Raw genomic sequence first — 23,132 nt, 5'->3', positions numbered from 1 at the left:
ATTTAAAACTGATTTGATCAGCATCAACTTCCCAACTTTGTTTAGTACTTTAGCTTTCCACAGGCTGAACTTCTCCTCCACTTTGTCTATTATGGGCTTCTAGGTCTTCACCAACCTCATATTTGCTCCTAAAGGGATTCCCAAATATTTAACTGGAAGGGAATCTCCCTTACAACCCAACAAACGACACATACGCTAGACCCATTGCTCGTCACAATTTACTGGAATCAAGCTTGACTTGTCAAAATTAATGCTGAGCCCTGACATCAGCTCAAAGCACCTCAAGAGTCGCTTGTACTTCTTGATAGTCTCCTCTTCTGATGGGCAAAACAGAATTGTATCATCCGCAAACTGGAGATGCGATAACTCTATACTATCTCTCCCAACCAACAATGGTGATATACGGCCGTTCCTGACTGCCTCTCCAATTATCCGATGTAGCACATCTACAACCAGTACGAACAAGAAAGGTGAAAGTAGGTCCCAAATCTCATCTTTTGCAGTACTATGTCCACAAAACTCCACTTGACTCTATCATATGATTTTTGGAAGTCTAACTTAATTATCGCTGCCTCCTCCTTCCTCCGCTTAAGCCAGTTTACAGTTTCACATGCGATAAGTGCCCCATTATGTATTTTTCTGCCTTTCACAAATGCACTCTGAGTCTCATCTACTAGCTCTGGCATTACTTGTCTCATCCTCCTAAACAATACCATGGAAATATCCTTGTATATGCACCCAACCATACTAATAGGTCACAAGTCTTTAATTTTCCTTGCACCAACGAACTTTGGAGCCAGCGCCACCCAAGTGATATTGGACTCCGCCGGTAACCTGGATGTCTGAAAGAATCCAATCACAGCTGCTGTGAATTCAGGCCCTATCTCGTCCCAACCACTCTTAATAAAATTCATGTTGTACCTGTCACAGCCTGGTGCCTTAGAAGACTCACAGTCCCACAAAGCCTCATTGATCTCCTCAGCAAACGGCAACATTTCCAACTTCACAGCATCTTCCTGACCTATCCTACCCACCAGACCGTCTGTGAAGCCCATCATAGGAGAATCTTCCTAGTGATATAAATCCTTATAGAAATCTCTACTAGCAATTTTTATCCTAACTTGATTCCTGACCAGTCTGCCGTTGATTAGCAATGTATCAATCCTGTTATTCTTCCTTCTTGATGAAGCTATATTGTGAAAGTATCTTGTATTTTTGTCCATCTCCTTAGCTTGTCACGATCGGGACATCTGCTTCCAATGAATCTCTTTTCTCACATACCACCTCTCACAGCAAGTGACTAGCGTCTTCCGTCTAGCCTCCATCGTTCCGTCATACACTCCATTTCTCACCATATCATCAATCTTATTAATTTCTTCCTCAAAGTTCGTAATCTTCTTGTCCATATCACTAAAATTGGCCTTATGCCACCTCCCTAACGGAATCGTCAACGCCTTCAATTTATCTGTGAACTAAATCTCTCCCAAAACTCTCCACTCCTCCTTCACCATTCTGAGGAAGCCTTCATGTGTAAACCAGGAATCTAAGCTTCTGAAAGGCCTTGGACCTCCCCTCAGTTTTTTGTCTTCTACTATAATAGGACAATGATCTGACAATCTCCTTGGTCCACCTTGTACACGAGTCTCCAGAAACTCCTCTAACCACTCTAGGTTAACCAGAGCTCTATCAATACGACTACAAGAACGTCCCCTAAACCATGCGAACATACGATTAGTGAGCGGCAAATCCATTAAGTCCATATCTTGTATCCAAGCCTTGAATTCTTTCGCAGACCGAGGTAAAACACCAGTACCTTGTCGTTCTTTCATATGTACTATTTCATTAAAATCTCTCATATAACAACCAGGCACCTGACATAACCCAGCTATATAGCTCAGCTCTTCCCACACCTGCAACTTCGCATCCCTGTCATGTGCACCATAGACCAAGAAAAATGCACAGTTGAAACTACACTTTACCAGGACCCCTTCAACACACAACCATCTCTTCCCCTTATAGCAGTTATTCAATTTAAACACTGATTCATCCCATATTAATAAAAGTCCACCTGCTGCACCTTCAGAGCCTACATATTCCCATCCCGCACCATCTTGCCCCCATATTCTTGCCACATCATATCTCGTCACTATCTCCCTTTTAGTCTCAATCAAGTCCAACAGATCTAATCTATGTTTATTCTTAAGGTTCTTCACCATGCTAAACTTCCCATCACCCCTTAATCCCCTAACATTCCAAGAACTAAAAATCATTTAAAAAGCTTCTGACACACTTGTTTTTTATGTTTGGGTCTGCAGCGTCTCAGTTTTTCCTTCGCTTTGCTATTTTCCTTTTGTGATCTATTTCTTCATTTTGCGCTTGGAGTATTGCCATAATGTCATCGTCCTCATTGTATAGCATGGCGCCTGACTCCTTTCCCAACTCCCAGGTTCTTCTGTTCTCCAGCATCTACGCCTCCAAATTTGAACACTGAGTATCACTGTCTTTTGCACCTGTCTCCCTTAGCTCATTCCCAAGATCATTCCCTCCACTTTCGTCTTCCTCATGCCCGACAACCAACCTCTTTTCACTTTGGACAATAACCTGACCTCCATCTATACCAGGTTCAAGTTGGTCATAGGTCTCCGCACACAACTCTGGACTCGCGTGCTCCCCTTGAGTGCCGCCGACAATTACCTTCACGCCTCCCTCTGCACCAACCACGTTTGAGCCCCTCCTTTCACCGGCTCCCTTCTAATTTTGTTTCTCATCACCATTAGCCCTACAATTAACTCTGGCCACCTGTACTTCTGCCCTGCCGCCATCCTCGAAGTTGGGATCTTCACACGCTGGCCCTCCCGGCCCGAGTTCATCAGTGAGTGTTCGAGTAGCTCCATCGCGGCGTAACCTGTTGCCAAGGCTTGGTGACCGCTGACTTCCCCCGTGCCCAGCCCCAACGAACGTGTCTCCGCCATCCTCGAGGAGTCCCACGCTATTGATGTTGCACCCATACCAGTCACCCACATCGTTCGGTGATATGGCCAGCACCCGACTCGGATCTCCCATCTCAGGCCCAATCGTTGAACCGATAGCTTCAGGTGATGTTAGGCCCATCTAGCTATTAGCCCCCTTCTCCATCTTTTTTTGTGGCTGGCCCAACCTGCGTTTAGGCAATTTGCTTTTTGTTTGGCCTTGGTGGACCCCTTTCTAGCCCATTAAATACACATGTGACTGTCCTCTCAGACTCTGCCTCCTCCCTTGTAACGATACCTCCCTCAAAATAAGTCATGCCTTGATTATCGCCAATAATTACTTGATCAGTTACGATTTTCAAGCGATTGTGGTAATCACTATCATCAGTCCATTCATTCATAAATCTTTGTGAAATTACTAATCTGCCCTTGTCTTCTTCCTCTCCTCGTCTTACCATCAACAACATCTCCTCCTCTTGACCGCCCTTATGCAATGAAGCATATTGATGTCGCTGCAACAAATCCACTCCTGGCTCCTTGCTCGTTCTATCGTGATTTCTTCGCTCACTGTTCGTTATCTCTTGATCACCAAGTCTTCCAACACATTGCAGGTCACACGCCTCATGTCCAATCTCCTTTACTAAAACATCATATCCCCCGGTACCAATAGTGATATGAACCCATTCTTGGATCCCGTCCATTACACACGTATCAATCTACACACGACCTACCGTGAAAGAACTACACAATTTTGTCTCTCTAGCACACCCAACTACTTCGTTCCATTGGCCTCCTATCATTTTAAAAGTGTCCACAGACCATGCGTGTAACGGAGCCCCAAAACATTCAAGCCACACTCTACAAGTTTCACTGTGCTCCGACTCCTCCCACCTCCATATGCTGTGGAACAAGTGGAGTAGGTGATTCATGTTCAACGTGTAGGTTTCTTCAGCATGTATAGCACTATCGAAAGTCAAGAGAGCTTTGTATGCTCCCATTTCCCTGGCCTGGAAAACATTAGGCAAGTTCTTCGCGACCATTTCCTTTAGAGAATCAAAGTTAATAGGCTTCGTCGTGCCCTCTACAAGGCTTTGCTGCAGCCATACCAAATTTTCTTTTGCCACTGCGACCTATATCTTCTTTGTCCATCCGTTACCATGCAGGTCTTTTTCGACTTCCTTCATCCGTAACTCACGTCCAGATGACCCGGCATCATTCGGCACTACTTCGCTATGCGGCTTCCGAGACATTAGATTTTGTGTGTCTGCACCTCTCTCTCCACTATTCGTGTTCGTTACCCTCGACGCTATTCTGTACTTAGCTTCCCCCACAAAAACAACCTTATCTCTCAGCCGCAGTCGATTCATTTCCGCTATAGCTTTCAACGTCCCTCCTTTCGTTGTGTACCGAATGAAAGCAAAAATGTATATACTTCCGCTTTTTCATTTTCGAGATAGATATATATCATTAATGCGTCCCGTCCAGTTGAACAATTGGAACAGCTCTCGTTTTGATATGTCTTCAGGAAGATTACTCACAAAAACGGTGAAGGATTCATTCTCCAATCGTCAATACTCTTCTCGGTTCCAAACCCTAGGATCATTTCTATGTTCCCTAGATCTTACCCTCCCAGTGTTTTCCGCCCAGACTCTCGCTCTCTCTCTCATTATAATTATTTTCCTTGTTGAATTCCTATTGTAGATGTGCGAATTATTGTTAGAGAATTCATTTATTGATGGAGGAAATCCATCCAATGATTAATTTTAACTGTTTCTACGGCTAGACGCCTGTTGTATTGTGACAAAAATATGGTATATTAAGGGGAAGAGTATAAGCACTATGATCTAATCTTAGTTTGTTGCACAATTATTCTCAAGTCCATGTCCAATGGTTGATTTTCGCAATCATTTTTTTGCAGCTTGCTTCCCCCTTACTAAAAACCATTTATTAGTTAGTAAAACATTTGAAAAGTCTGACATTGCGAATTCAATATAGTAGTTGGAATTGGGAGATGATCACATGCCATTGAGTTGACAATAATCTCATAAAGATGCAACATTTGCTCAGCTTAACATATTCTATAATCTATATATACTGTACTACCTTATTTGTCTCTGAAATTAAAATGTCAGAGTTGTCAATGCATGTCTTTCAATCATCTTTATCTCATAAGCATAAACTCAATCACTCACGCTTCATAGATAGCCGACCAGAGAAAGAGATCATCATATTAAACCTTTTTGTAACCGTTTAAAATTAGATAATGGGTAGTTTTGCACGGTTAGTTCCACATCATCTACTAAAGCAGTTTCTAACAAAACTATAAGTAAAAATAATTCAAATTCACTCTTATAAAAGATACATAATGATCTTTTACAACTTGGAATAATCTTCATTATTGCTATTATATTAAAGGAAATATTAATGAGTTAAGAATAACAACATGGAGCTTTGTAGATTGTTCTGGGCATTTGATCGAAACACTCAAAACAGAGAAGACATTTACATGGTATTTTTGTTTCTTGTTTCTTAATACTTCCTAATTATTTCATGCATTGAAGTTTCTGCATTAAAAAAAAAAAAAACATTTGAAAAAATGTAAGTTAACATCTCTTGGAAATTAAATGCTCTTTTAATATAAGCAATACATTTACATGGTAAATAGTAAATACTATTGCAACGAGTCTTTGTCAAGATGCTAAAAGAGAGGTGTTCATACCCTGACCCAACGCTAAGGCCCAGGACCCAAGTAAAAAGGCCCAACCAAAAAGGGTTGACCTCACCCAGTATCAATCTTCGTCTTAGGAAGTCGGTACTCGTCACGACTTGCTCTAAAGAAGTCGGGAACGAGGGTTAGCTGGCAGATAGGCATTCATTTAAATAAATAACTGCCCCTAGAATCTCTCTACCCACTTCCACAAGCCATATCTTAACTTCCCTAAGATAAAGGGACGGTTAACACCCTAAAAAAGTGGCACTACTCCAACGGTGGTTATTGGTTCACCACTATAAATACACTGACACTTCTCAGGTATCTCTAAGTCCCAATACTCTCTAGACCTGTTAACACTCTTGCTAACTTAGGCATCGGAGTGTTTTTGCAGGTACCACCCCCCATTCTTTCGCATGCACAAGTCGGACGGAGGGCGCCGAGTTGCAGATCCACTTGAGATCCTCCTCCTTCATACGTTTGGGCCAACCCACGCCGTCCAGCCAATTAATCTCCGGTTACTCATCGTAACATTGGCGCCGTTGCCGGGGACCCGAGAGATCAACCAGTGATGGCGGATAGATCCCCTAAAGAGGGTCATGTAGAGACAGACTCTGAACAAGAGAATCTGAACACCGAAAACAATGAGGCAGATTTGACCCTTCACCAGGAAGCCAATGACTAACACAGGGAAGGCACCTCCGGAATAAAAAATCCGAAGGTGAATTCTTCAGAAGGGCGCGAATCAGAGAAAGAGGGACCATCCCATGCAACTGAGCTCATGGGATTAGTCCATAGTCGCCTCGAACAGTTAGAACAGGAACGGGAGCGACAAAAGAAAACTGAAAAGAACCTAAAAGAGGAGATGGAGCGACGAAAAGAGTTAGAAAGAAAACTCTTAAAGTTAGAATCCTCCCTCAAAGGTCAGAACTCCCGTGACGGTAGAGAAGAGTCGCCCCTAGGGGGGAAGATCCTTTTAGTGAGGACATAATGAGGGCAAAAGTTCCGAGAAACTTTAGAAGCCCCGATATGGACCTCTACGACAGAACCACTGACCCGAAGCATCATTTGAGCAATTTTAAAAGTCGGATGTATCTGGCTGACGCTTCTGATGCTACACGATGCAAAGCTTTCCCGACAACCTTGTCGAAAGCGGCGATGAAGTGGTTCGACAGCCTCCCCCCGAGGTCGGTTACCAGTTTTGAAGACCTCTCAAGGAAGTTCTTGATGAGGTTCTCTATCCAGAAAGACAAAGTAAAACATGCACCAAGCCTCCTGGGAATAAAGCAGGAGGTCGGAGAATCCTTACGAGCCTATATGGAAAGGTTCAACAAAGCATGTTTAGATATTCAAGACCTGCCCACAGAGGCAGTCATAATGGGGTTAGTCAATGGGCTTAGAGAAGGTCCCTTCTCACAGTCCATATCCAAAAGACACCCTATCTCTTTAAGCGATGTGCAGGAAAGAGCTGAAAAGTACATCAACATGGAGGAAAATGCTAAGCTGAGAGACCTGAGTTGGCGACCTGGGCACCCTCCCTCAACAAAAGAGAGGGAGAGGGAAACCAAGAAGAAGGAAGAACTCGGTCTCGATAGACCAAGAAAATATCACTCTTATACTCCTCTAAAAGTCTCCATAGTGGATGTATACAGAGAGATTTGTAATACGGAAAGGCTGCCACCCCCAGACCCATTAAAAATAAAAAAGGGGGGGAGCTGCAACGACTACTGTGAGTACCAAAAGATATATGGTCACTCCACAAACGACTGCTACGACCTTAAAAATGTGATAGAAAAGCTGGCTAGGGAAGGTCGGCTCGACAGATATCTCATAGAAAGGTCGGATAGTCATGGGAAGAGAAAGCGAGATGATACGGATAGAAGAGACCCACCACCGCAGACTCCGGAGAGACATATCCACATGATCTCAGGAGGGTTCGCGGGAGGGGGACTCACCAAATTCTCTCGCAAAAGGCATCTCAAGAGAGTCTACCAGGTCGGAGGAGAGTCATCCGACCTCCCTACTATTTCATTCACGAAAGAAGATGGGCAAGGAATAATCCCTGGACATGATGATCCAGTGGTAATAACTATGATCCTGGCGAATGCCCATCTCCATAGAACCCTAGTGGACCAAGGAAGCTCAGCGGACATCCTTTTTAAGCCCGTTTTTGATAAACTAGGGTTGGATGAGAAAGAGTTGAGAGCTTACCCCGACACCTTATACGGATTAGGCGACACGCCAATAAAGCCACTAGGATTTTTGCCCCTCCACACCACTTTTGGAAAAGGGGAAAAATCAAAAACTCTGAGTATAGACTTCATAGTCATCGATGTAGGGTCAACATATAATGCTTTAATCGGCAGAGCTACCCTTAATCGACTCGGAGCGGTGGTATCCACTTTCCACCTTTGTATAAAATTTCCGACCCCAGCGGGGATAGCAACGGTAAGGGGGGACCAGAAATTGGCAAGGAAATGCTACAATGAAAGTCTAAACCTGAGGGGAAAGGGCCGAGAAGTCCACACAATAGAGCTCAGAGGTGCAAGGGTTAGAGAAGAGCTATGACCACAGCCAGGAGGAAAAACCGAAGAGATACAGGTCGGCGAAGAAGAAGGAAAAGTCACTTACATAGGAGCCAACCTAGGGGAAACCCTAAAACAAGGGTTGACTAAGCTCCTAAGAGATAACTCCGATCTCTTCGCCTGGAAGGTCTCCGACATGCCAGGAATAGACCCCGAGCTCATGTCCCACAGGCTTTCGGTCTACTCGAGGTCCCGACCTGTACAACAAAGAAGACGCAAGCTCGACCCGGAACGAGCCCTGGTAGTAGAAGAGCAAGTACAGGCACTCCTAGAAGCCGACTTCATCAGAGAAGTCAAGTACCCAACATGGCTAGCCAATGTAGTGCTAGTCAAAAAACAAAATGGCAACTGGAGAATGTGTGTCGACTATACCGACTTAAATAAGGCCTGTCCCAAGGACCTTTATCCACTGCCAAGCATTGATACCCTAGTAGACTCCAGCTCGGGGTATCAATACTTATCATTCATGGACACCTACTCGGGATATAACCAAATCCCGATGTATGTACCAGACCAGGAGAAAACATCATTCATCACACCCAGAGCTAATTTCTACTACGTGGTCATGCCATTTGGATTGAAAAATTCAGGGGCCACGTACCAAAGGTTGATGAATAAGGTGTTCGCCTCTCACCTGGGAAGCCTAATGGAAGTATACGTCGACGACATGTTGGTGAAAACCGAAAAAGAAGTCGACCTCTTGTCAGATCTCTCACGAGTCTTCGACACCATAAGGTTACACGGGATGAAACTAAATCCCGCAAAGTGTGCCTTCGCGGTAGAGGCAGGAAAATTTCTAGGGTTTATGCTGACACAAAGAGGGATCGAAGCAAATCCCGATAAGTGTAGAGCTATCCTGGAGATGAAAAGCCCGACTTGTTTAAGAGAGGTCCAACAACTGAATGGCCGACTTGCAGCCCTCTCCAGATTTTTGGCAGGATCAGCACTAAAATCCCTTCCGCTGTTCTCCTTATTGAGAAAGGGATGTCAGTTCTAATGGACTCCTGAATTCGAGGAGGCGTTCCAGGAGTTCAAAAGATTCTTGAGCCAACCTCCTATTCTAACTCGACCTGTAGCTGGAGAAGACCTCGTCCTATACCTATCTGTAGCAGACAAGGCCGTCTCATCGGCCCTGATAAGAGAAGACGAGGCTGGTCAGCACCCAGTATATTTCATCAGTAAAGTTCTACAAGGTCCTGAGCTAAGGTACCACAAACTAGAGAAGTTTGCCTACTCCTTAGTAGTAGCCTCACGAAGACTACGGCCTTACTTTCAAGCTCACACAATAAAAGTCCACACGAACCAACCCATGAAGCAAATCCTCCAAAAGACGGATGTTGCAGGGAGAATGGTTCAATGGGCAATAGAGCTTTCCGAGTTCGACTTGAAGTATGAAACTCGGATGGCAATTAAAGCCCAGTGCCTCGCCGACTTCATTGCAGAATATGCAGGAGACCAAGAGGAGAAACCAACTACATGGGAACTCTATGTAGATGGATCCTCAAACAAAATAGGAAGCGGTGCAGGCATAATACTGGTGGATGAAAGAGGAACCCAGATAGAGGTCTCCCTCAAATTTGAATTCCCAGCTTCAAATAATCAGGCAGAGTATGAAGCCTTGATTGCTGGATTAAAGCTGGCGGAAGAAATCGGCGCTACAAAGGTGATGATATACAGCGACTCACAAGTGGTGACCTCCTAGATAAATGGAGAGTATCAGGCAAAGGACCCAAATATGAAAAAGTACTTGGAAAAAACTCTGGAACACCTTGGGCGCTTTACAAAAACCGAGGTCAAACACATAACTCGGGATCTAAATAGCAGAGCAGATGTCCTATCCAAGTTAGCAAGTACCAAGCCAGGAGGGAATAACAGAAGCCTGATCCAAGAAACTCTCCAGGAACCCTCCGTGGTAAAGGAAGAAGGCAAGCGAGAGGTCCTTGAGGTAGTCGGACTAAACCTCGGATGGATGAACCCCTTGGTCGAATACATGAAGTTCGACATCCTTCCCAAGGAGGAGAAAGAGGCTAAGAAAATCCGTAGGGAAGCACAATACTACACCTTGGTGAAAAATATTCTCTACAGGAGGGGGATATCAACACCATTGTTAAAGTGCGTACCGACCTCAAAAACCACCGAGGTGTTAGAAGAAGTCCATAGTGGGATCTGCGGAAATCATCTCGGAGCAAGGTCATTAGCTAGGAAAGTGATCCGAGCTGGATTCTATTGGCCGACCTTGCAGAAAGATGCGACCGAATTTGTGAAAAAGTGTCAACCGTGCCAGATGCACACAAATTTCCACGTGGCTCCCTCGGAGGAGCTCATCAGCATCACTTCTCCATGGCCCTTTGCGAAATGGAGGATGGATTTGTTAGGTCCTTTTCCCCAGGCGCCAGGACAAGTCAAATACCTGATAGTGGGGATAGATTACTTCACAAAATGGATAGAAGCAGAACCATTGGCCACCATCACCGCACAGAGAAGTCCGAGATTCCTCTACAAAAATATCATCACAAGATATGGGATACCCTATTCCATTACTACAGATAATGGAACCCAGTTCACCGACTCTACCTTTAGAAGCCTAGTAGCCCGTATGAAAATCAAACACCAGTTCACCTCGGTAGAACACCCGCAAGCCAATGGGCAAGCCGAGGCAGCCAACAAAGTCATACTGGCAGGGCTAAAGAAAAGGCTACAAGATGCAAAAGGAGCCTGGGCTGAAGAGCTCCCACAAGTGCTATGGGCCTACAGGACGACCCCCCAATCCGCCACTGGAGAAACGCCCTTCCGACTAGTTTATGGGGTAGAAGCCATGATCCCAATAGAAGTCAACGAGCAAAACCCAAGAGTGATTCTCCATGACGAGATCGGAAATATACAGGGGCACAAAGAGGAGCTCGACTTGCTCCCCAAAGTCCGAGAAGAAGCCCAGATAAGAGAAGCAGCGTTGAAGCAAAGGATGGCTACAAGATACAACAAAAAAGTTATTCGAAGAGCATTCACCCTAAGTGACTTGGTCTTGATCAGAAACAACATTGGAGTCAACAAATCAGGGGAAGGAAAGCTCGCTACAAATTGGAAGGGACCATACAGAATCAATGAGGTCTTAGGAAAAGGCTATTATAAAGTGACCGACCTGGACGGCACCGAGTTACCAAGGTCGTGGCATGCTTGTAATATGAAAAGGTACTATAGCTAAAAGCGAACTCTACTCCCTGATGTACTCTTTTCCCAACTTCATGATTTTTTCCCAAAACCAAAGGGTTTTTTCTGGAGAAGGGTTTTTAATGAGGCATCACAGTAGGGGCTAAGGAAAATAGATTGTCAAAAATCCTTAGCAGCAATAAAGTACCTCCCCAATTAATAAAGATCTTTTTTACAAATATCTCTTAAATTCCTTTGTTGTTTTCTCTTTCTACGAAACGCGCCGACTTAAGCTCGACAAAATGTGAAAATCCCATGAACCGACCTAGATGGTCGTCAGGATAAAACGACGAGGTACAAGTCGGTGTAAAGAGGTTATAAAAGGTGATCGTAAGAAACTCGGAAACATTCCGACTCATAAGTCGAAGTGAAAAGACCGAGTAGAAATAGAAAACGAATCGCAAAAATAACCTAAATCATAAAAACTCAATAAAACAAAATTGAGTGCGAGGAATAAACAAAAGAGATCGAAAAACCCAGGAAAAGATCAGAAAACTGTCCTTAAAATCCTTAAAACAAAAAAGGTGCAGAAAGACAGACAAGCCAAAGAAAGGGTTTTTCCTTTAGAATAAGATCAAGGGGAGTTCGAAAAGTCACTATCAAAAAGCATGCACACATAAAGTAACTTAAAAACCCTTATCCAAAAAAGGGTACTTATTTTAACTTAAACCCTTATCAAAAAGGGGTATTTTTGTTTACGGCCTTAAAAGGCCAGAAAGAAATTGTTCAACAAACAAACATAAAGAGTTTAAAAAAGGGGGGACCCACAGGCCGGGCCCCCATATAGCCAACGAAATTATTTTTTCAAAGGAAGAAGAGACAGATCACCACCACCAGAGTCAGAAGGAGCACCACCAGGACCAGGAAGAGAGGCATCCATAGGAGAGGAAGTCAGAGGAACAGTAGAAGAACTCGGAGCATCTTTAGGGCGAGGAGGGAACTCTATGATTCTCTGCCCCCGAGTCTTCAATTCTGACTCGGAAATAATTACGGGGACAGGGGGATCCACAATGGCACCGTCAATAACAACTTTATCAGGATCTAAAGGAGAAAGGTCCAAGTCAGGAGCAATGACTCCGACCTGCTCCTTAAAGACCCTCCAAGCTTCCTTGGCGCCATCAGCAATGGAGTCCTCCAACTCGGCATAGGCCTTCCGAGAATTCAGCAGATCATTCTTCACAGCCACAAGATCTTCAAATAATTTTTGATAGCTGCCCTGCGCTGTCTTCCTCAAGTCCACCTCCATGTTGCATTGGGCTTGCAACTTCCTCCCCTTCTCTCGGAGATTATCTCTCTCCTCCTTCAGTTTGGCGACTTTCTCCTTCAACTCCCTCTCATGCTCTTGATATATACGAAGCCTTCCTTCTAGCTCCTCGACCCTCGAGGTCATTCCTAAAGAGCTGAGAGGAGCCTTCTCAAAAATATCCAAGAGTTTGCCACAAACCCCCGCCGCCTTGAGACTTTCCTCAACCAGAATGGTAAGGTGGTGACGAACAGACACATCATCCATGCTTATACGAGCATGGGGGTAGATGTTCTTTCGGACGAATGCAAGAGCATCCGCCTTTACCTCACCAGAAGAGCCAGACTCTAAGGTCTTGCGCTTCTTATTCTCTGGCTCAGGAGAAGGTCGGGCAGAGGGGGGCGGCTGAGAGGAAGCAGAAGAAGAAATCACAATGGGCTGGGAAGGAGTCCCAATGTTTCGAGGAGGAGGAGGAGAGATAACCGCCCGGGCGCCACCAGTCCTGGCGCGAGACTTTGCTTTAGCCTCCTGAACTCTCTGGTAAGACTCCTGAGCGTTTGCCTTCGCCATCTCTGAAAAAACAATATATAATAGATTAAGACAAGTCGGGAATGCCAATCAGACAAGTCGGTAACCTAACAAACAAATAAAAGCTACCTAGCTGCGCCTGGACAAAGGTCGGAGATCCCTGGAGAAACTTTTTAGTGTCCAAATATGGGGCCCTCCCCCACACTTCTCGGAAGAACCCCACAATGGCTGCTTCTACCTCGTCCAGGTCGTCCAGACCATATTTCTCGCAAGGGGAGGCCTCCAGCCAGTATAAAGGAAATCGGGGAGAAGAATTATCATCCAGAAAAAAGGGGTGGTGACCCTATATAGCTTGAACTTTGAAAAAATAATTTTTAAAGTCATGGAAGGATTCGTCAAAAAGGGTAAAAACTCTCCGACCCTGTATGGCTCGGAAAGACACCTACTGTTGCTTATTGTTTAGCCCACTGAAGGGTTTGGTCATATGAAAGAGATAGAAAAAAATCTTCAAAGAGGTCGGGAATTCCAAAGCTTGGCTAATAAATTGATAAATTTTCAAAAAACCCCAAGAGTTGGGGTGAAGCTGGGTAGGGGCAACTCGACAGTGATATAAAACAGACATCTCAAAGTTTGAAAAAGGAAGAAAAACACCCAAACGGGTGATCATACATTCATACATAAAGAAAAAATGAGGGGCCGCCTCATTGACCCTCCCAAAGCAAACCCGGTCTTCAGGACCCGGGACTACCAACTCATACTTCGGCTCATCCTCCTCAGAAGTACAAATTCTGTGGTGAGTACGAAGATGGGTGATAAAATCAGTATCGACCGAGGGTTCCTCCCCTAGAACCATGACATCAACCCACTGAGAAAGGACATCTACGAAAGCCATTTCTTTTTCTTAAAAAGGTAACAAAAACCTACAAGGGAAAAAGAAAAGAAAAATCAAAAACACGGTCTCTAAAGGGAGGGAATACGGAACTAAAGTCTACAAACCAACCTATCTACAAAATAAAGGCGTGCAAATAGAAAAGCATGTTCCAAAAAGAACTAACCTTTATCTGGAAATGAGGGTGGGAGGAAACGAAAGCCTTCGAAGATACAAGAATGCAGCACGAACGAATAAAGGAAAAATTTGAAAAATCGCAGAAACGAAACAAGGAAAAAGAGGGAAAGTATTTATAAGTACGTTAGGGGCACAATGGTAAAAACGGGGCAGTCATTAAAAACGCACGGTTACCAAGGCCATTAATCCCTACGCACATCCCTAACAGACACGACGCTTGATTAGACGTAACTGTCAAAACCAAAAGGTCACGAAAAGTCACGTTGGTTTCGGACCATCACGTCGGTCCTCCAACACGTCGGCTACAATCCCGAGTAGTATACTCGAACCCAAATCTTAAAAAGAAATTGGGCTCGAGTAGGGGCACTGTTCATACACTGGCCCAACGCTAAGGCCCAGGACCCAAGTAAAAAGGCCCAATCCAAAGGGTTGACCTCACCCAGTACCAATCTTCGTCTTAGGAAGTCGGTACTCGTCACGACTTGCTCTAAAGAAGTCGGGAACGAGGGTTAGCTGGCAGATAGGCATTTATTTGAATAAATAACTGCCCCTAGAATCTCTCTACCCACTTCCACAAGCCATATCTTAACTTCCCTAAGATAAAGGGACGGTTAACACCCTAAAAAAGTGGCACTACTCCAACGGTGGTTATTGGTTCACTACTATAAATACACTGACACTTCTCAAGTATCTCTAAGTCCCAATACTCTCTAGACCTGTTAACACTCTTGCTAACTTAAGCATCGGAGTGTCTTTGCAGGTACCACCCCCCCCATTCTTTCGCATGCACAAGTCGGACGGAGGGCGCCGAGTTGCAGATCCACTTGAGATCCTCATTCTTCATACGTTTGGGCCAACCCACGCCGTCCAACCCATTAATCTCCGGTTACCCATCGTAACAAGAGGTAAATTAAATTTTTCTTACGAAAGAATTTGAGTTCGAATTGGAGGGGGAAAAAAAAGTTTAAGACTCTGTTATGAGTTTCTTAGCTCTTTCAGACTGAATCAAAGAATCAGAAGATAAATATTTAATTCAACACGATGAAAATGTAAGATACTTCTTGTTGGTAAAAAAAAAAAAGTGTAAAAATGCTAATTTTATTGGTTAACTTGTTCTCCTAAGATACAGTTTGTAATGAAATAGGTTAACATATTCAGAAGGCAGTTTTGATGCATCACGGCACTTCATCATGTGATTACATACACGCCAGAGTGCTAGCAGCTGCCACTAAATACTACTCTACTTAGAGCATCAATATTTTTATTTAATTAAAAAGTATCTAAGAAGCTTCACTTACGTTTCTTTCAACTTTTATCAGATTCACATACATATTTATGTCAATATTAGCAAGACTCTCCATGAAAAAATTAAGCACTATTCTGTACTTATTCTCATCAATCATTTTCCCATTTAATAATCATATCAATATATGTGTGTCAATGGAAGCAATCTTCAAATCAACATCAAACCATTTTTTTTTGTTTTTTCCTTAATCAAGTTAATCATAAACTTGCTTATATATGTAGCATTAAGCAAGAAATCATAGTATAGTTAAAAAGCAAGCTAAGATCACAGGACTAGTAAGAAATGGCCAAGAACTTTGTATTTGTGTTCACATCATTTATGATTCTACTAATTAGTAGTGTACAAACAAGCTCTGCTCAACTTTCTCGCGGCTTCTACAACAACACATGCCCCAATGTGGAACAGCTGGTTCGCGCCGCCGTGACGCAGAAGTTGCAGCAGACATTTGTGACTGCTCCTTCCACTCTCCGCCTCTTCTTCCATGATTGCTTTGTCAGGGTATGTCTAAGCGCATTCACTTGTTAATTAATCAAGTTTTGTTGGTTGGTGCAAGTCTAAAATTGTATTGTTTAACTAGGTACACTTGTTAAGGAAATTACAAGTAGAATATTTTAATAAAAAAATTAGAAATTTCTTGAGTTTTTTAAGTATTGAATATATTATTATTGAAAAAACAATTTTTTTTTTGTTTATTCTCTTATCAAATGTTTTTAAGACAATGGTTAAGTGGTTATCTAAGTTCTTATTTTATTCAACATTTCTGCATGGCAGCATGTTAATACTTAATACTGTCAATGTCATTCAGTATTCAATTAAATTACTAATCTATTAGGTTTTTTATTTTGGAAATATTATTACTAACTTTGTTCTTGGTTTCTGCATACAGGGTTGTGATGCTTCAGTTCTGCTTGTGTCTCCAACTAACCAGGCAGAGAAAAACCATCCTGATGACGTGTCGCTTGCCGGGGACGGTTTCGACACGGTGGTTAAGGCCAAGGTAGCCGTTGATAGTGATCCTCAGTGCAGAAACAAAGTCTCTTGTGCTGATATTCTTGCTCTGGCCACTAGGGATGTGGTCAACTTGGTACAATTTCACTTCAATTTCTTATTATTTTGATCTATGCTTTGTAAAAGATTCTATAGTCTAATAATCTCTATAATAATGTTAATTAATAGAACAATGTTCATAATTAAAAAATTAAGTTAGTTAAACTATCATAATTTGCTTAATAATAATAATGTAGGCTGGGGAACCATTTTATGAAGTTGAATTAGGAAGGCGTGATGGGAGAATATCTACTATGCAAGTGTTCAACACCATCTTCCTAGCCCTAATTTCAATTTGGATCAGCTCAATTCTTTGTTTAGCTTTAATGGCCTCTCCCAGACAGATATGATCGCATTATCAGGTAACTTAAGTGGAACAAACATGTTCCTTACACTTTAAAAATCAGCTATCAAATCAGTCTATATGCTTATGTATATTTATAGGTATTATTTCACACAATTTTTTAATTAAATAATTTGTCATTAAAATAATCAAATTTGTTTACAATAATATATTTAAATTTTTTATTAGATATTAAATACGTACTTTTATACGTGATGATTAATTAGTGGCTGATTTTTTGTCTATAGAAAGTAATATGATTGTAAATAAAATTAACCTTTATATAATCATGCTAGTCTATACACTAAAATCAGTTACCAAAATTAATATATATATATATATATATATATATATATATATATATAAAATATACATTGAAAATAAATTAAATATACATAGCCGGTTCCAAACCCGGATAAAAGAGGAGGGTTGTATTAGGTCTTCGGCAACCAACATAAAAATATAGCCGAACCCCCATGACATGAATCAAAGACATTATTGCGCTAAAGCTAGGTCGTTGTCCGGAAGCAACGCGCCGTATGGCTCGAGTACGGTGTCAAAGCAAGAGCCGCTACATCGGTGCCCGGATGTAGTGTTAAATGAGCAAGGGTTCTCGCGTTTTCGTGAACGGACGAGGGTAAATAAGCTAGTTCACAAAGTAAAAGGTAAAGGTCGAAGCGACAGAAGGTTGAGATTTGGGACATGGAACATAGGCACTCTAACAGGAAAGTCCATGGAGGTGGTGGACACCATGACAAGGAGGAAGATTAACATTATGTGCCTACAAGAAACGAAATGGGTTGGTGCAAAGGCTAGGGAGTTTGATACTTCTGGTTTCAAACTTTGGTATACAGGAAAGGTAAAGAATATGAATGGGGTTGGAATAATTGTGGATAAGCAGTGGAAGAAGGACGTAGTGGATGTCAAGAGGGTGGGAGATCGGATCATCTCTATCAAACTTGTGGTGGAGGGAGGTGCTTTCCATGTGATTAGCGCCTATGCACCGCAAGTGGGTTCGGACGAACAACACAAGATAAGGTTTAGGAGGATCTAGAGAGTTTGGTTCAAGGAATACCTTTGGGAGATAAGATTTTCTTAGGAGGAGATTTAAATGGCCATGTTGGGAGAGAAGTGACTGGATATGGGAGTATTCACGGAGGCCATGGTTTCGGGGTGATCAATGCCGAGGGTAAAACTATTTTGGACTTTTCCTCAACCTTTGATCTTCTCATTGCAAATACATGTTTTAAAAAGAGAGACGAACATCTTATAACCTATAAGAGTGGAATGACAAGCTCTCAAATCAACTTCTTCTTGTTGGGAAGAGTCGACTGGAAATTTTGCATTAACTGTAAAATTATCCCGGGAGAGAGTTTGACAACACAACATAGGATGCTCGTCATGGATTTTCGCGTTGAGTAAAAGTTGAGGAAAAGACATCATACGAAGAACCCAAGGACGAGGTGGTGGCGGATGAAAGGTGAGGAACAAAGAAGCTTCCTAAGACGGGTAGGAGAAGAGGCAAAGTGGGATGGGAATGGAAGCGCAGAAGAGATGTGGAGGGAGATGGCAGAAGTTATTAGAAGAACAGAAAAAGAAAGTTTTGGTGAATCTAAAGGAATAGGACCAAGAGACAAGGAATCCTGGTGGTGGAATGCGAGTATACAAGAAAAGATAAAGATAAAAAGGGAATGCTTTAAAGAGTGGTCTTTATGCCGCAATGCAGATAACTGGGAAAAATATAAGGCGGCTAAGAAAGAGACAAAAGTGGCTGTAAGTGAAGCAAGAACAAGAGCATATGAGGGTCTCTACCAGTCTTTTGGCACGAAAGAAGGAGAAAAAGGTATATATAGAATCGCAAAGAGCCGGGAAAGAAGAACGAGAGATTTGGATCAGGTTAAGTGCATAAAGGATAAGGATGGAGAGGTGTTGGCTCAAGAGGAGAAGATTAATGAAAGGTGGAAGAGCTACTTCTACGAGTTATTTAATGAGGGACAGAAGACTCTTCCGAGCCTTGGTCGATTATGCACAAGGGAAGAAGATCAAAACTTTGACTACTATCGAAGGATTCGAGACTTCGAGGTAAAAGAGGCTCTAAAGCAGATGAAAAATGGCAGGGCAGTAGGACCTGATAATATCCCGATTGAGGTTTGGAAGGGTCTTGGAGAAAAAGGCATCAACTGGTTAACCATGCTTTTTAATGAGATTTTAAGGTCAAAGAAGATGCCTGATGAGTGGAGAAAGAGCACCTTGGTACCTATTTACAAGAATAAGGGGGATATACAAAGTTGCGAAAACTATAGAGGGATTAAGCTTATGAGTCATACTATGAAGTTATGAGAAAGGGTGATAGAACGGAGTTGAGAAAAGAGACACAAGTAACAGAGAACCAATTTGGATTTATGTCAGGTAGATCTACCACTAAAGCGATATACCTATTAAGAAGGATGATGGAGAGGTATCGTAGTAATAAAAGGGATCTACATATGGTGTTTATTGATTTGGAAAAAGCGTATGATAGGGTACCAAGGGAGGTCTTATAGAAGGTTTTAGAAAAGAGGAGAGTAAGGATCGCATATATTCGGGCAATTAAAGACATGTATGATGGGGCCACAACTAGTGTGAAGACTCAAGGTGGTGTGACAGAGGAATTCCCTATTGGTATAGGATTACACCAGGGATCATCCTTAAGTCCATACCTTTTCACATTAGTCTTGGAAGTACTCACAGAGCACATCCAAGAGCCTGTGCCATGGTGCATGCTTTTTGCCGATGATATCGTCCTTATGGGAGAGTCAAGGGAAGACCTAAATAAGAAGTTGGAGTTATGGAGAGAAGCTCTAGAAGTGTATGGTCTGCGTATAAGCCGTAGCAAGACGGAATATATGGAATGTAAGTTTAGTCTGAGAAGGGAAAATCCCAATATAGAGGTGAAGATTGGAGAAAATATCATACGAAAAGTTAAAAGTTTTAAGTATCTTGGGTGCATCATACAGGATAATGGAGAGATTGAACAGGATGTAAATCATAGGATCCAAGCAGGTTGGTTAAAATGGCGGAGTGCATCTGGTTTTATATACGACAAAAAAGTGCCTTTAAAACTTAAAAGTAAATTCTATCCCGCCGCTATAAGACCGGCTATGCTGTATGGTATGGAGTGTTGGGCGGCTAAAGGGGAGCACGAACATAAGCTGAGTGTGGCAGAGATAAAGATGTTGAGATGGATGAGTGGTCATACGCGATTGGATAAAATAAGGAATGAAAATATAAGGGAGAGAGTTAGAGTAGCACCCATTGTGGAAAAGATGGTTGAATCGCGTCTCAGGTGGTTTGGACATGTGAGAAGAAGACCGATAGAACATCCAGTCAGGAGGGTGGATGAGATGGAAGATGGACAAAGGGCGAAAGGCAGAGGAAGACCTAAGAAGACCATCCATGAGGTGGTCAAACGAGATCTACATGTAAACGGTCTCTCTGTAGACATGATACATGACAGAGCACAATGGCGTCGTTTGATTCATGTAGCCGACCCTACTTAGTAGGACAAGGCTTTGTTGTTGTTGTTTTTGTTGTGTATATATATTAATACACAAATATATAATGACCAATTTTAGTATATAAATAATATTTTGTATTTGGTAACATCATTCTTAAGATGAAATCCCTAATAATATATTGTTCTTAACCAAAAAATAAGTTGTCCATCAAAATTCGAAAAAGCATAAACATGTCATTTTGTTTGTGTGTTAGGTGGGCACACAATTGGATTCTCTCACTGCAACAAATTCTCAAAAAGAATGTACAACTTCAGCCCCAGAAACAGAATTGATCCAACACTGAATTTGCAATATGCTTTAAAACTGAAACAAACATGCCCTGTAAATGTTGATCCAAGAGTAGCCCTAGCATTGGACCCTTTCACACCTCAAACATTTGATAACCAATACTTCAAGAACTTGCAACAAGGAATGGGACTCTTGTCTTCTGATCAAGTGCTTTTCACAGATCCAAGGTCAAGGGACATGGTCAACTTGTTTGCATCAAATGAACAAGCATTTTACACTGCTTTTGTCACTGCAATTACCAAATTGGGCAGGGGAGGTGTTAAGACCGGAAATCAGGGTGAAATTAGGGTTGATTGCACCAAGGTCAATTAGGATTTTCGAATCTTCAATCATGCTATATATAATTTTTTTTCACAATATTTTTAAATCGACGGATAAAGAACTAATCTATCCTTTTAAGAATTTGTCATTGGCCAATAAATTGTTGCATACATAAAATGAGAATCAAACCACCGATATTTCTTTAGGCGGACAAGTGAGCTCACACTCGACCAACTCAAATTTATTATATATCATTCCTCTTTGAAACAATATTTATGTACTGAGTTAAATTTGGTATATATAATATTATACAATAAGGTAAATTTAATAGTACTAAATATGAATCATGTATATCATGAAAAAAAGGGAAAAAAAACGGATGATAAAGATTCCACCAATAATCCTCCTCATCCTTGAACAATCATTCTTATCATATCAGTGAGTGACTCTTAGAGTGAAAAAACTAATGCTCAATTAGAAGAGAGTGAGAGTGAGGTTGAGAGAACAGAGAAGAAAGCGGGGGCTCAGTATTATCATTATGATATTTATCAAGTTACATAAGTTCACTTTACATGATTTATATGCACAGTTACGGTTATGGACTTGGTGGTTAAGCTAACAGATTCTACCAAATTTTGTCAGCTCAGCACCTATAATACTGCATCTAGCTTGTAACTAACTATTTGAGACTAACTCATTCTCCTTCATCACCTAATGCATATGATTATGAATGATAGTTACATGAATTCACTGAATGTGACACACTGTTTACCCGTTTGCACGTGTTAAATTCACAACTCATTTGCGGATCAGAATATTATAAATATATTCTTCACTAGTATTTTTATCTGTAATAATATTATAGAATATAATTTTTTAAAAATTATGATCTACTTTACTTTGACAGTATAGATTATGCATGGCACAAAAAATTTATAAAATTAAACTACTTTTACAAAGAAAAAAGTCGTAGGTTGACAAAAGTCTCTGACTAAGAAGACTAGAATATCTGTAGATAAAAAATTAAATAATAAAATTTTTAATTATTATTTTTATATGAAAAAGTTTAATTTTTATTAATAATTAATTTTAACATTCGTTATCTAAAATTTAAAACAATTTAATGTATATACTTTTACATTTAATTAGGTGTTAACTGTTAAGTCTGTTATACAAATAGAAATAATTAATTTTTATACTTGTTATTTAAAAATAAGATTTTTTCTCTCTATGTATATAAAAATATAATTAGAAATTATATTAGCATAAAAAATTATACTGATAGTTAAAAAATTAACTCAAAATTAATTTTTTTAAATCAATTGAATCTTGATTCTAACTTTTAATTATAACATTAGTATTCTCTCCAAATTATATGTAATAAATATTTGAAAGAAGAAAAATTAAAATATAGATTAGAAAGATAAGCGGTAAAAATTTAAAACTAAATAAAAAAACTAAAAAAATTATGTATATAATAACAATAATATATAATAATATTTTTTATTTAAATTATATTATTTTGTTAATTTTGTTTTTTTAGAAGAGAAAGATAGAAAAAATAGAGAAGGAAAGAAAAGGAAGAGAAAGATAAAGATGAAGAATGAGAGTGACAGTGACAGTGGAATTTTTTTCAAAAATAAAATAAAAAAATTCCATATTTCCCCAAACACCATTTTTAAACTTTAATTCCGCAAATACGATTTTTTTTTAATAGTTTAGAGCAAGTTCGCCGCATCCCCCGGCGAACTCTATAAAAATTATAGAGTTCACCTTACCCCGGCGAACTCCCTTCAAATATTTTACACCCCACGTTTTTAATCCATTTTAATCTACTATCATCATCTCCAAATAGTATATAGATCTACAAACAGTATATAGGAGTACACAAAAATACACAGACAACAAGCATGGCTTTTTCAAGGATTTTTCTTAATTATAAATTAAAAAAAATACCCATATTTAACAATGCCAACCCTTATCATCGCCTCCAGAAATACACAGGAATACCGGAATAAGTCA

General features: G+C 41.1%; 2 protein-coding genes and 1 pseudogene across 2 annotated transcripts; 2 read left to right on the top strand and 1 right to left on the bottom strand.

Annotated features, from left to right (window-relative positions):
* Positions 1-1,472: 1,472 nt before the first annotated feature.
* Positions 1,473-2,216, bottom strand: LOC107624630 (uncharacterized). The gene has a single exon (XM_016327089.1). It carries the CDS (start codon positions 2,214-2,216, stop codon positions 1,473-1,475), a length of 744 nt encoding a protein of 247 aa, XP_016182575.1.
* A 13,680-nt stretch (positions 2,217-15,896) lies between these two features.
* LOC148566989 (peroxidase 45 pseudogene) lies at positions 15,897-16,808 on the top strand (annotated as a pseudogene).
* Positions 16,567-21,161, top strand: LOC107639197 (peroxidase 16-like). Its single transcript, XM_088484130.1, has 3 exons — positions 16,567-16,698; positions 16,859-17,023; positions 20,755-21,161. Exons 2-3 carry the CDS (start codon positions 17,008-17,010, stop codon positions 21,159-21,161), a joined length of 423 nt encoding a protein of 140 aa, XP_088340256.1. The 5' UTR covers positions 16,567-16,698; positions 16,859-17,007.
* Positions 21,162-23,132: the final 1,971 nt, after the last annotated feature.

The sequence above is a fragment of the Arachis ipaensis genome, chromosome B4 (assembly GCF_059453495.1).
Source record: "Arachis ipaensis isolate K30076 ecotype BB chromosome B4, ASM5945349v1, whole genome shotgun sequence".
Lineage (NCBI taxonomy): Eukaryota > Viridiplantae > Streptophyta > Magnoliopsida > Fabales > Fabaceae > Arachis > Arachis ipaensis.
Note: the sequence above shows the minus strand (reverse complement) of the source record. Positions and strands in the feature narration are given on the sequence as shown.